The sequence below is a fragment of the Pleurodeles waltl genome, chromosome 5 (genome assembly GCF_031143425.1).
Source record: "Pleurodeles waltl isolate 20211129_DDA chromosome 5, aPleWal1.hap1.20221129, whole genome shotgun sequence".
Taxonomy (NCBI): Eukaryota; Metazoa; Chordata; class Amphibia; order Caudata; family Salamandridae; genus Pleurodeles; species Pleurodeles waltl.
In genome coordinates this window covers 1,049,853,001-1,049,867,035 of record NC_090444.1, presented here as the reverse complement: position 1 = coordinate 1,049,867,035, position 14,035 = coordinate 1,049,853,001, and the positions used below count along the sequence as shown (strand labels likewise).

Sequence of the window (14,035 nt, the reverse complement as noted above, 5' to 3'; positions counted from 1 at the left end):
TCCCACCAGACATGACAACATTGGTGCTTATTGAACCCCAGCTGGCTTGCTGGTGTCAGATCTTGTTTTTATACACCTCATTGATGGTGTCAAGTGATCTTTTGGTGCTTCACCAAAGAAAATGCTTCACCTTTTTACTAGGTCAGACAAAGTTTGTGTCCTTTGAACATGCCCAGCTTTCCTTACAAAGGTGGTATTAGCCATTGTTATGTCAGTTCATTGTTATGTCAGTTCATTACCTTTCCATTCCTCTTCCCTCCTCATTCTGCCAAACTTAAGGAGCAGCTTGATAGACTGGATCCCAGATGTGCTGTGTTCAGGCCAGTGGATCACTCTTGACAGTGCAGAGTAAGTGCCTGACCTTTGTTGACTTTACAGGAGCAAAGGAATGCAAGGCAGTGACAAAATCTATCATGTCACATTTTGTCATCCTCAGTTTCAAGATCAGTTATACTTTATTAGAAAATAGACATGTTCAGACATTCATGCCCTGTCCACTAGGGCTATGTCTGCTTCCGCAGGTCTTTCCAGAGGCATTTTGGTGGCTGGTATATGCCTTGAGAACATGTAGTCACCCCTACAATGTTTTGCCAAACATTGCTGACTCACATCTTATGCTTGGATTGATGGGTATTTTGCCAGGGCTGTGTTGCTTGATTTCATTGTTTAACCAGCACTACTCAATCACACCTGGTAAGAAGGTATTGTTTTGGGACACATGCTTAAGGTGAAAATTATGTAGGAAGAATCATTCATTATAAGTTGTTTAGCTTCAATTACAATATTTCTGGTGGATACGTATTCTTTCCACGGATTCCTCATCACCCTTTCTCCTTCCCTAATGAGTTAGTGGTGCGAATGATAAGATCGCAAAGTTTGCAAACATGGTGAAAATTCTGCGGGAAGCATATATCCACCAGAAATATTACAGAAGATAATTAATTTAATCTGTGGAGGTGCCTACATTAAGTAAGGTTAGCATATTATGGTAGGACCTGAACTTGTGTTCCCTAGTTAAGTATATAATAAGGTAAAAATGTAAGTTGACATGCCAGACTTAATTTGACAGATAATTGTTTTTATACCACAGTGCACAGATATTGCGTTATATTGTACTGTGCAATGACCACAATCAGTGTACACCTTCCCTAAAAATTACACAGTTTGTGACAGTGCAATCCATACAGACATTGGTTGTGAGAGGAACAGTCCTTTACTTTCCTACATGGACATTTACATTACTACAAAGGCAGGGGTAAAAAATTGAAAAATGCTAATCTGTTTTGGAGACTTCTGGACAGTTTCATAGGGATGATCCCATCACAATGTCTTATATGTGAACATTATAATATGTTAAAATGCAATACAAGCATGCGAATGTGCAATTGACTTTCATGCTTAAACGGCATAAATGAAATTGGCTGCAAGTGCATTTTTACTGAGCATCCTCTTACTGGCCCATTGCAGAGCTATAACCAAGAATTGCCCACATATGTTGAAACGACACCTTTGTGCCAGTTTTAAAGCAAGACATAGAATCACATGAAGAGCTGTATGTATAAAACAATGATTGTCACCACCCTTCTCTGCATTCGGTAGGAACATTACTATACATAAATTAAATAAATAAATACACTAATAAAAGGTTATTGTAGAGGGTTATTTAAAAAATAAAAAACAAACAGCCTGTAACAGTAGTTTTGCAGCCTGAAATAGCATTGGTTCACATGTAGCTAACAGATCCTGAACTTAAGTATTTGAAGGAGTGCTCATACGCAATATCAAAAGGGATCCTCGGTGATATACAGTACTTCCTTATGATCCCACAATTAGGCCAAGCAGGGATTGATCCCAGTTTATTTCAGTTTTGCGCATTGCAATTAAGCCACTTGAGTGGTATTCTCTCTCTATCATCAAAGGTTATTGCTTTTTACTTAATATATTGAGATAAGACTTTGGGTGACAGGCAGAATCCACATTTTACTTTGTCTGTTTTACACAGCGCAAAGTTTACCCACGGACAGAACGGAACTTTGCAACAAATGCAGACTGTTATATGTGCCTCTCCCACCTTTACTGATTCTGTACACACAAAGCTAAGTTACGTGTTTGCGTTCTTTAGCGCAAACATTTCTTGGTGATAAATATTTTAGCAGCCCCCAACAATTAACATACATATCCAAACACTTATTTGTTTACAGCAAGAGGCCACCAGAGGGTCACTATTGCACAACATGTGTGTTGAAGAAGTGCCTTCCTTTTGGTTCAGACCCTGAGCTTGCCCTTCTGACCACACTTTTCAGCCTCAAAACAACACATAAGAGGCACAGCTTTCCTGCAAGTGGGCGAGGCATGGCCAGCCGTGGGAGTGGGATTAGGTGTTCAGCGTGAACTAGGCCCAAAATCTATTTAGATTTTCAGTGGTACACACAAGTCAGTTACTTCAGCACTTCTGTGCGATCCAAGGCAGGATAATTAAACAAGGCCGATCACCCTGAAGCTTACACAAAGCAGAATGGAATTGGCCGGATTTTATTTTGGCCCTGCTGCGCCTGTACTTTACTTCACAGTTCTTGTGTGACATGAGTGCACAGGATCTTTTCCTTACCCAGCCAATCCCGAGCCAAGCCTTCATTGTTGATGGAGGGCTTAGACTAGGCACGCAAGACCTGCAGACCCCTGAAAATGTGTCACGGATGCTCAGGGGATTGGAGGACCACAGGTTAAGAACCACTGGCCTAGACTACCTCTCCGTAATGTTGATACAAAAATTACAAAACCTGGCATAAATCTATTATCTGATAGAGACATCTAGTTTCAGATTCCTTACTTTAGACTTTCCCCAGTCAGCCTGGATCTGGATATTTTTCTTGAGCAGTACCTCTGTGCACCGTTAGGTGGTGTTGATAGGCTCTGCGTCTGTCGTTGGTGTTGTGCGCGCCGAATATGACGTCACGGGTCCTATATAGGAGCCATCGTGGCATGCTGAGGTCAGTTCTTTTATTGCTGTGCGAGCCAGCACTGATCAGAAGAACGAGCTATCCCTCATCATTTTTGGCTGGTCTCTTTTAGTCAAAACATTTCTGAATATTTCTGTCAGGCAATGTACGTGATGGCTCCACATCTCGTGCATCTTTGGTGCTTGGAGCGCTACCATGACCTGAAGTCGTGTTCCAAGTACTGGTCCATGAATCCAAAAGCTTTGCTTGAGTTGTGCTTAAAACTCATGGCAGCCCGGCACTTGGCTCCGAGTAAGTCCCGATCTCGATAGAGAGGAAACTCTTGGGATCGGTTGCAGAGCACCCTCTTTTCACCATCCCACTCCAAGTCCTTGGGATGATCGGGTAAATGGAGGCTAAAGACGAAGGCGAATCTATCTCCAACTTCACGTCGTCCATCAGCCAACGAGACGAGGGAGTGTCTTCGATCTAGGCCTTTCTCTGGGGAGCTTGCATCTGGGGTGACTCCACACCTCCCAGATTTTTTCCAGAAGCTAGAGTGACCCCTGCCCAACTCAAGGAGTTGTATGAGGCCAAGCGCCTCATTTTTGGGCGGATTGACTCCGCTTGTGTGCTTTTAGGCCCCACGGAGTCAAAAGAGACCCCTTCAGGTTCCACGCAGGTAGCTTTGGCCTTGGCTCTGAGGGGCTCCCCATGCATCCCTTGCTGAATCTTGACTGGCACCGGTCGTACCTCCTCGACCTTCCTCTGCGCCGGCCCCAACACTCCCGGGTCTGCCCGTAACCCTGGGTGGCGCTGCCCCAATCCTCATTGCCTAGTCTAGCACGGAGCCAAATGGGCATCATATTATGCCAAATATGGCTCCGGATGAGGCCGTGCCCTCTGTCAGATCCTGTGCATTATTACTATGGGCTAGGTTACGGTGAGCAAGGGGAGGGGTCGCTGGGCCCTTTAGAATACCAGCTCCAAGACCCCATGGACTGGCGCAGGGGCCTGGGTGAAGCCAGTGGACCGGATACCTCCCTAGATACTGGCATGTCCTCTCTCCCTTCCATAGCTATGGAGGAGGGAGCTTTGTATTCAATGGTGGTGCTAAGAGCAGCCAATGTCCTGGACCTTAAGCTGCCTTTGGTGGCATTCAGAACTAACCTCCTGATGGAAGGGCTTCAGCCTGGGTTTTTTTTGCTCTGTACCCCTGCTTCTCTTTAATGTAGCCCTTAGGGATGTCCTACTGGGTATCTGGTCCAAACCCAGCACAGGGGCTCCTCCTGTAAACAGGACAATTGCCTGCCACCAATGCCTGGCACCCAGTGACCCAGGATTCCTGACCAACACACCACCCCTGAGAGCTTCGCTATCCAAGCCTCCACCTCCCAGGGCACGTTCCATTCCACACCCACAAATAGAGAATCCAGGAGGCTAGAAAAACGTCCCTGTGCCAGATATAGTTGTTATTCCTGCTACTTTCTGGTGCCCAAAAATGACTAGGGCCTTCTCTCTATCCTAGACCTTCGGTCCCTCAATCTTTCTCAAGAAGGAGAAGTTCAAAGTGCTCACTCTGGCTCAGATTCTATCTGCCCTAGACCCAAAAGACTGGATGGTAGCGTTGGACTTGTAGGACACATATTTCCATATCCCTGTCCTGCCTTCCCACAGATGTTACTTATGGTTCATGATAGACCACAAGCACTTTCAGTTCACAGTGCTTCCTTTTGGCCATACCAGCACCCCTTGGGTGTTCTCCAAGGTGATGGCGGTGGTCGCAGCTCATCTGCACAGATGAGGGGTTTCAGTTTTCTCCCCTATCTCGACGACTAGCTGTTGAATGCGGGCTCACCCCAGGCTGTCGTCTCCCACCTCCAGACTACTGCAGGCCTCCTGCATTCACTGGGATTCAGTATAAACGTACCAAAATCACACCTGAGTCCCTTTCAGATGTTCTCTTTCATCGGAGCTGTTCTGGACACATTGCAGTTTCGGGTTTATTCTCCCAAGCATAGAGTCCAGGATATTCAGGCTATGATACCGGTGTTTCACCTCTATCCTGGATTTCGGTGAGAAAGACTAAGGCTGTTTGGCCTCATGGCCTCCTGCATCCTGCTTGGTGACACATGCACAGGGCCATATGCGGACTCTGCAGTGAGCACTGACGTTTCAGTGGGTGCAACATCAGGGAAATCTCTCCTACAGGGTCCAAATCTTGGGGGGAACTGCACATTTACTTCAATTTTGTTATGTGACAATCATGTTTAATAGTTTACATCTTTGCAATGAAAAGATACTCATTTGTACACTAGTAATAGAAATGACGACCGTGCGGCTCTACTCATGCTGGAGTTTGTTTATTTTAAGGAATCAATTACATTAATTTGAGAATGTCTACAGCTGTGCTTCAGAAATTGAGAGCAGTTACTGATTCCATGTCATCTATTTCTTGACTTAGGCATAATGAGCGTTCTGATTTCATATCACCTCTTAAAACATGCACTGGGCAGGACAATGTATTCATTTAGGTAGATTTATGTTGTAGTTCCAATTTATTTATCTAGTTAAAAATGATCACCTCAAGTAGGGTATACCAACAGGTCCAATGTCCTAATTTTATGAATTCTAGAAGAAAACCGTAGGGCATCACACGAGGCTGACAGGCCTTGAGTAGAACACATTTCTCTGAGAGTCTGTTTGATTTTGTTTGCTCTTAGAAGGGTGTGGGAAGGACGGGGTGGCTGGGTCAGTCCTGCTGCGGTCCAATCTTATCATTCCCTATGATAAATTAGTCTACATGTTGTATGAACTAAGTTACATTTTTTTTAAGTGATGTCAGTTGAAGGCTTTGCTTTTTGAGTGTACTGGAAGAGATCCATAGAGGTATAGGAGGGAACGCAGGCCCTTACGCCAGCCTAAGTCTAAATCATCATATGCTACATATGCTACACTTGTCCCCGTTGGCTCCCAATATAGATGCTCTTTCTTGAGCTTCCTCCACCTTTCTTAAACTTACTTACATCCCTACTCTCTTTAGCTAGCCCCTCTTTCCCTTTGCTGCTTGGTACCCCTATCCTATGCTTTTGTGTTGTGGATGCCATATGTAGTCAACCTGAATGCTTGAACTCCTTCCTACTTGAGAAGGGGTTGGCACTTGTGGGTAATAAGTGCCTGACCTTTCCAAGAACTTCAAGAAAAGTCAACTAACCCGGAGGACTGCAAACTGTCCTTTACTGACGCATACATTTTAAAGTTATTTTTGGTGGCGGTTATTGCGGTTCTTTGGTTTCCTTAGTCAGTTATTGTGGTTCTTTGGTTTACTTAGTCATTCTTAAGTGACAACTACCACTGTGATTTTTTTTTTGTTGCTAATATGGTGCAAATTGTGAAACCCAGTAGATTTAAGGATTTATATATATATATATATATATATGTATACTTGTTTGATTGAATTGGTCATTGATCGTATCATTATTAAAGGTGACATGGCTCTGTTTTGAACACCCCATTAAGCGCTCGGGTTACCCCTTTGTGTCATTTCCAGGTCCCACTTGGAGGTCGGTGCTGAGAAGTGGAACAGGCTGCTCGCAATGTTGGAGGAGCTTATCAGGTGGCTGAACATGAAAGACCAGGAGCTGAAAAAACAGATGCCCGTGGCAGGGGATGTACTAGCTATACAGCAACAACATGACCACTGCAAAGTAAGTTAGACACACCCTCTCTTGTAGATGTTAGGAGTATGCATATTTTGTCCAAATTTGTATTATGATGCAGGAAAATCTGCCGGAGCGGCATTAGTTGAGGGCTGTGCTAGGAGACCCCGTGGTCAGACAGACCAGCCATGGCCCAGTACGGCTAGACCTGTTTCTGTTTTAGAAAAGTCGTTCAATTTGAGAGGTGTATTTGGACATAAAACCACGTTGACACTTCGCAATAAATCTTCTGCAGTCCTTTACCACACATAATTTTATTTGGAACAAATCAATAGGCTTCTGCTTAGTAGGCTTTCTTGGCAATGCCCTCTAAACGTATTGTTTCAAGATCACTTAAGAGACATGTTTCTTGCACATTGTTTCTGTGTTCGTTTGGCCTCATTGTGCTGTTTCGCCCGACTTTTACTTACTCCATTTTATTACTTTTCACCGGCGCCTCCCAGCCCTGTGGCTGGTAAGGGCATCGCGTCCGTTCTCAAGAACAGTGCTGTCATCATTTGTCAGAAATGCATGGCGGTCGCTGAGTGACTAGCTTGTTTTCTATTAGCTGGTACAAAGCAAGCAGCCTTGACAGGCAGGTGAATGTCACAGAGAAATGATTTATGCCTCAGTCGCAGAAGACCTTGGTAAATGAACTGTAACTTAAAGGTTTTTTGTTTGGACTGTTAAGTTAACATTCGCCGCATACACTTTAATTTACTATGTCGTTCCGTTTTTTCCAGCTTTTTTTGTACTATGGCTTTTGGTTTCAAAATTGGCAGAGTGGAAGTTTTTTTAAATTTTGTTTTCCTACAACTTCAGCTTTGTGACACAGTAGACACTTTGCCCACATTGTATTGTCCTCCTGCATCTGAAACATAAACATCTATTTAAAGCCCCTCATATATATCTGTTCTTTGCCCAATCCTTCTACTTCACTCCCAAGTGATGGCACACAATTATACCTCCGGGAACTGGCATTCCCAACCAATTTGAAGCTTTTATCTAAGGCATCAAAATTATTGGAGACACGGATGGGATAAACAGTCTCAAACTACATGACTAAAAACAAATCATGGTCCAGCGCCCAGCACACCACTTCAAACATATTGAGACCCTGTGCCCATCCAATACCTTCTTTAGACCCTGTTGCCATCAAAATCAACGTCCGAAACCTTCTGACTGACTCCATCACTGTCATCACCCTCCTCACCACCCCTTGGTAATAAGGAGCTCTGGTTAACTTAAGATTTGAGTACTGTTTCGCTTTATGCATTGGGCTATCAGCCTACCAAATAAAAGGATGCGAAAAGTGCAAACCGCAGGAGGAAGACTGGTTTTCACTTGTCTTAATATAAAATAAACCAGAGGCAGCCCACCATTAGGAGGCTACAGTGGCTGCTACTAAAACAGAGATTCACATTCAAGACCATCTACCTAAGGTATAAATGTGTGAAAGGCACAGCACCCATATACCTAAAAGTAATATTGTTCAATAATTCACCATACGTGCCTCTTGTGGTCTGTTTCTGTGTCTGTGTTGTCTGGAGTCTAATTTGCCTTTGCAGTGTATCCGATCCTCAAAGCATTGTACATTTCTGGGCATATGTTGAGTCGATCAAAATTGTTTAAAGTTCCTGCACTAATGGAAATACTCCATCCTTCCTTAATGTATATAAATAAAGGGTGAGTGTACACTGACCTTCGTGTCAGTTGCTTTGTGGATTATATTTGCTGTTTTATAACAACTATGCTGGACTATAAAAACTACTAGTGGCAGGCCTTGTGATAGGAGTATCCAAACCACCACAATTTACTTGGGAGCATCCATTTCAGAGCATACCCATATATGTTTACTTCTAATGTCTGTAGAGCTCATGTCATCTACCCCATTTATTTTCGAGTGCTGGGATGCTTGATTGAATCCTATCACCTTATGCAGGCTGGTGGGAAAATAGCAGCTTGAACAATATTTACAATCTCTCAGAAAGGCAAAGGTGTTCCACATATCTATGTCAAAGTCCTTCCAAAGGCTTGTTTTTTCAGACAGCCAAGTTGTAGTAGTAAAATAATGGTGTAGGTCAGAGGAAACTAGCCATTGGTGCTCTAACGTTTGAAGAAACCAGCCCCATTATGAACTTTGAGGAAACCAGGTCCCTTGTAACTTTTAAAGAGACCAACCCCCTTGTAACTTATGAGGAAACCAGCCCTCTTTATAATAGTTGAGGAAACCAGCCCCTGGGTAAGATTTGAAGAAAAAATACTCCCTTTCTAAAGCTTGATGAAACCAACCCCTTGTAACATTTGAGTAAACCATTTCCCCATGTAATGTTTGAGGAAACCAACCTCCTTGCAGGTTTTGGGGAAACCAGCCCACTCTAGCATTTATGTGAAACCAGCCCCCATTGTAAAGTTTGAGGAAATCAACCCCCCTGCAATGTTTTAGGAAACAGCACACTTGTGGTGGTTTGAGCAGCAGGCGTTTTGACTCTGGATTACAAATTTGCAATGTAGAGAGTTTCTATTGGACAGAGTTACTTACATTTATGAGTTGTGGCATAATTTAGGCCAGCATTAAAATTAATATTTTATCACTGGATTTGCAAATCCGTTTGTCAGATCCATGAATCTTAGACTTTCTTTGGGTCTCACTGGAATTCCAGGGTGCCCAGGATTTGCGAATCTGCCCAAAAGAATGTTTGTGGGGCACTACAACTGCACTTGGACAACTCCTGCTGCGCATTAAATTCAGCAGTGTGTAGCGGGGTTGGCTGCTACAGTATGTGCTACAGCCAAACCTGCTGCGCATGGCCAAGGGTCATGTGCAGTACTAGATGGCCTCCCTTTGTGTGTTGACCCCAGGTAACTGTTGGACACGGTGTAGGATTAGAGAACAACAAGAGGGAAGAGGGAGGTATTATTTGGTCCAGTGTAAAACTCCTGTTATGTTGTAAAGCAATAATATATAAGTACATTGTTCCATTATACTGAACACCACACAACCAATGAGGTGGGGAGTCATGAGGTTATAAAAATACATTAATTTGTCAGAAGCAAGTGCCCTTGTTAACGCGGAGAAGTCCTCGCTATATTTTAGACTAAATAGTGTATTTCACACACTAGATCGATGAACCAAATTTGTTTTGAGGGGATGTAATTCGGAATACGTCATAAACATCACATGTAACATATGATAATCAGTTCAACCTCAATAACCACACCAGTTTATTAAGAAGTTAACAATGTATTTCCCTGTATTAACAACGCTAAAGTCACAAAAATAATTCTCAAACACAAATGGTTCATATAAAGGAACAACAAAGGCTGATTCGAACGCTGGATATATCTGAGTTTAATCAATGCAAAAAGACAAATTATCTCAATAGTTATAACAAAACCATAGCAATAGAATCTGAGCAAGAGAAATTGAATACATCTGATTAATGATAAGACAAAAGAAATATCAAAGACAAATCATGAGCATGAGAGACGCCTCCCTCACTAATTAGCATTAACATGTTGGACTTCATGTAAAAGCTTTAGTAACATAAATTTAGAAAACATCTAGCTAGTTTATTATCAAAACAATATGCAGCAGTAAATAAGCAATTGCAGCTGGTACATTCTCAGTTCTACATTACCAAAATACTACAGTAATAAGCAACAACGTCTACGTCATCGGTCATCAGTGGGACAGCAAAATCAGGCCCCAACATCAGGATAGGAACAGAATGAGGATTAAGGTAATGGTTTTGAATTTTGGACCATAAGATACACTAAACCATCTACGCATAAGTACTTCATAAAGCAATAGAATCTATAGGTCTCAGGATACACGAGAATCCCAAAGAAGAATCACCCGAAGAATGAACCCCGAACAATGGTGACTGAACATCAAATTGAACTTGTTAAATGAAACTGATTGGATAAAGCACAAGGTGAGGAAGTTATGACCAATCAGAACATTAACAGATATCAAAATTATACAACTAGTTTACTCCTAGCTCTTCTATTTGCTGTTTTTCCATTGAAAAAATCTAAATTAATACATCTTATATTCTAGAATTCCTTTTCTTCCGCCTCATCTGTGTATCCTTCATTTCCACTCCACCAAAATACAAAGTCACAGGAAGAACGATTACAAAATATGTTACTTCATTCATCTCTTTACCCTCGAAGAAAGACATACAAGTTAGAAACATATCTTTAAACAGTGAAGTCAGTCAAGCTATGGAACACATTAGAAACATTTTATACAGCTTGCATTACACAATGACCTTGCATCTGTTCTACTTTTGTCCAGCAGAGGCCCCTAAATACACATTTATTTCTATTATTTGTTTTAGTTAAGAAACACACACTCTTGTAAAGACAGAATAATTTCATCAGCTTAGGTTAGCATGAACAAATTATAGGCCTTACATAAGATGGTGGCCATTCAATTAGTCCCATTCTCGCCAGTATATTATCTAATTAATTCACACATTATTCTGTAAGTATGATTACGTAAAGACTCAACATTTTATCAGTAATTTCTCTGCTTCCACAATCCCTGCTCTAATGACTATATATGTCATCACACAAACAACAAAATAAATGTATTTATTTAATTTCAAAATTTAGAATCTTGATTAATTCACCTTTTTATAAATTTTTATTTTTCCTTGAATTTCTTCCATAAAATCTTTCCATTTGAACATCTGCCCTCCTCTGATTCTTTTCAAATCTTTTTCTTTTAATTATATATTTTATATATCACCCAAATTCCATTTAGACAAAACACAATAATCAAAATCCATTTGACTAATTTTAATATAATACCTTCTCCCGGGTTGCCAAGCCAATTTCCCACTGAAGCAAATAGTTTACCAGCTTTTTCCCAAACAGTAGTTTCAGTTAATTCTTTTAGTTCTGTTTTATCTTTTGTTAAATTGCTAATCAAACCTTTATCTAATTTAGTGTTGTCCAGTATGCATGAGCAACAGTGACACGGACCAAGTAATTTGCAAACTCCGCCCTCTTTTGCTAAGAGACTATCTAACGCAAGGTAGTTCTGAAGAGCCATAGCTCTTGTATCAGCCATTTCAGTATCTAAGAGAAGAATAGTCCTGAATAATCCGTTAACATGTTATCCACAACTGTAGACAACTTCTGTATTTTTATTGAATTTCGGACAACTCACACTGAAGGAATTATTGCTCCAGGTCTGCGGTGAATTATTCCCTTATCTATCTTAGCTTTGATTGCTCTTCTTCTGTCTTCTGTGTTATCTAAAAACTTATTTTCTACTGGTAAAAGCAAACAGGTAAGATTGTTTCCGTGGGCAAAGGCTGTGCCAAAGGTTAATGTAGGTTCAAAGAAACCCCTTACTAAAACTATATCATTTTCATTAGCTATTCTACTTAAATAACTATTTATAGGTACGTAGGAAACACTAAATCATAATTTGAAAAGGAATATTGAATATATTCTTGGTTGTAGAATCGTGTTAGTAAAAGACTACAACTTATAGAATAAGTAAGTGGTAAACTATGATTAGCAATTCCCTCCTCAACAGAGGCTTGAATCTGTGTACAGACATAACAATCTTTCGCATCCATTACATCAACATACTTACACAATAAGAGATAGAAGACATTAGAAGAAAGTTCTTTCTCTTTGTGTAAGCATTTATCATCTATTTTAAACCTCTTTATTGCTGAAAGATTAGTAGTTGACTCTAAAGGACTAACAGTTGGAGTATCTCTACAGTTTGGGTGCTTAAATTTGTCCCAAAAACAATCACACTCACAATCAATAACAAACATACTATTACACAAACAATTGCCGAACCAATACCTATATATTTAGCAACAACTATTTTTGATTGTGCTGGTTGCTAAAGTTTCCCATGATCTGTAAAGAATTAAAAAAGTAGAAGTAAACAAATATGGCTATGCAGCAAAAAAACAAAACAAAAGAAAAAAATTCAAAAACTTTGAACTTCAATCCTCAATCCCTCCTATATATTTAAAAAAAAAAGTTAATTCACACTATCAGGATTGTCCTTGTCAAAATTCGACAAAAAGCTGTCAAATCAGTTTAGCAGCTTGTCAAGTCAGGTTATCAAAATCTCTTTACGTACGACTCCTTCAAAGTCTTTTCATTTACTTTCTCAAAAACTCAGCATCAGTTTTTTTGTCTTTTGTCTTCACATACCAAAATATAAACTCTGGTTGTCTGTATCAAAACAAAAATTCAAAAACTCTTTGACATTCATTTGTAGTTATATATGCCCATTCCGGACCAGAATATTTCCGATTTGCAACTCTTTCTTTTCACTCTTTGACTATTACCAGCTTCTTCTTCACTGAGATCTTCTCCTTTGTTCAACTCATTTTCTTCTTGAATTGGTCGAACCACGTTTATCTTCCCTACTTCTGAGCTCTTTTCTGACCAGTTGTCTCCTTTCAAAAGCCTTCTTGTTAACACTCTTTTCAAAATCAAACTCAAACTCTTCTCCTTTGACATTCCTGCAACTGGTTCAAAAGGAGTCAAACCCTCTTGGCTCGGATCTGTCTCGAGTCCCTTTCTATTGGGGTCAGTCACTTGTTCAGTGTGGTTTGTCAGACTGCCTGTTTCTGAGGACACCCTCCTCTGAACAGTGTTTCTCTCAACCGGTGCTCTCTCTTGTTCTCCTTGAATCGGTTCTTTTACCACTCAATTCGTGGATGATTCCCCTCCTCTTCCAGGATATTCTCCACTTCGTCTGACACAGGAGTAGGTAAATCGATTGGAACGCTTCCAGGTACAACTTCCAGTTCCTTCCTTTCTCAGTCCCGGTATACGCTTAGCTGCAGGTAATCTCAACATCTCTTCTTCTTGCTCTGTTGAATTGTTCACCTTCCGAGTGTGGCTTGCATGCACCCAGTGCAGAAGACCTGCATACTTCACAGCTGTTGTTGTTATTAATATCACCTGTTAAGGTCCTTTCCACCTTGGCTCCTAACACAACTTCCTCATGTGCTTATGAATAATGACCCAATCACCAGCTTTCAGATTGTGTCCTTGGCCTGCAGATTGTTGAAGTGTGGTTGCTTCCATCTGATGTGAAAAAGATCAAACCACTTCAGCTAGGCCTTTGCAGTAATCTAATACCATGTCATCTGTAATATTTATAAGAGCATTTGCAGGTACTGCTGGTAGTCTCGTGGCTCTACCCATGAGGATCTCATGGGGCGACAATCCTGTTTTCTTGTCAGGAGTACTTCTCCTTGACATTAGAACCAACAGAAAAGCATCTGGCCATTTTAAGTTTGTGGATCCACACATCTTTGCCATTCTGGACTTCAGAGTTCCATTCATCTGCTCTACCAGTCCTGAAGCTTCTGGGCGGTAACTACAATGAAGTTTCTGCTC

At 41.1% G+C, this 14,035-nt stretch overlaps 1 protein-coding gene across 7 annotated transcripts in view; it reads left to right on the top strand.

The window, feature by feature from the left end:
- Positions 1 to 14,035, top strand: part of UTRN (utrophin) — a 1,374,288-nt gene that overhangs the window by 875,193 nt on the left and 485,060 nt on the right. For all 7 annotated transcript variants that reach the window (XM_069235249.1, XM_069235248.1, XM_069235247.1 and 4 more), the window contains one exon: positions 6,490 to 6,646. In XM_069235249.1, the coding sequence (XP_069091350.1) occupies positions 6,490 to 6,646 (157 nt within the window). The remainder of the gene's footprint in view (positions 1 to 6,489; positions 6,647 to 14,035) is intronic.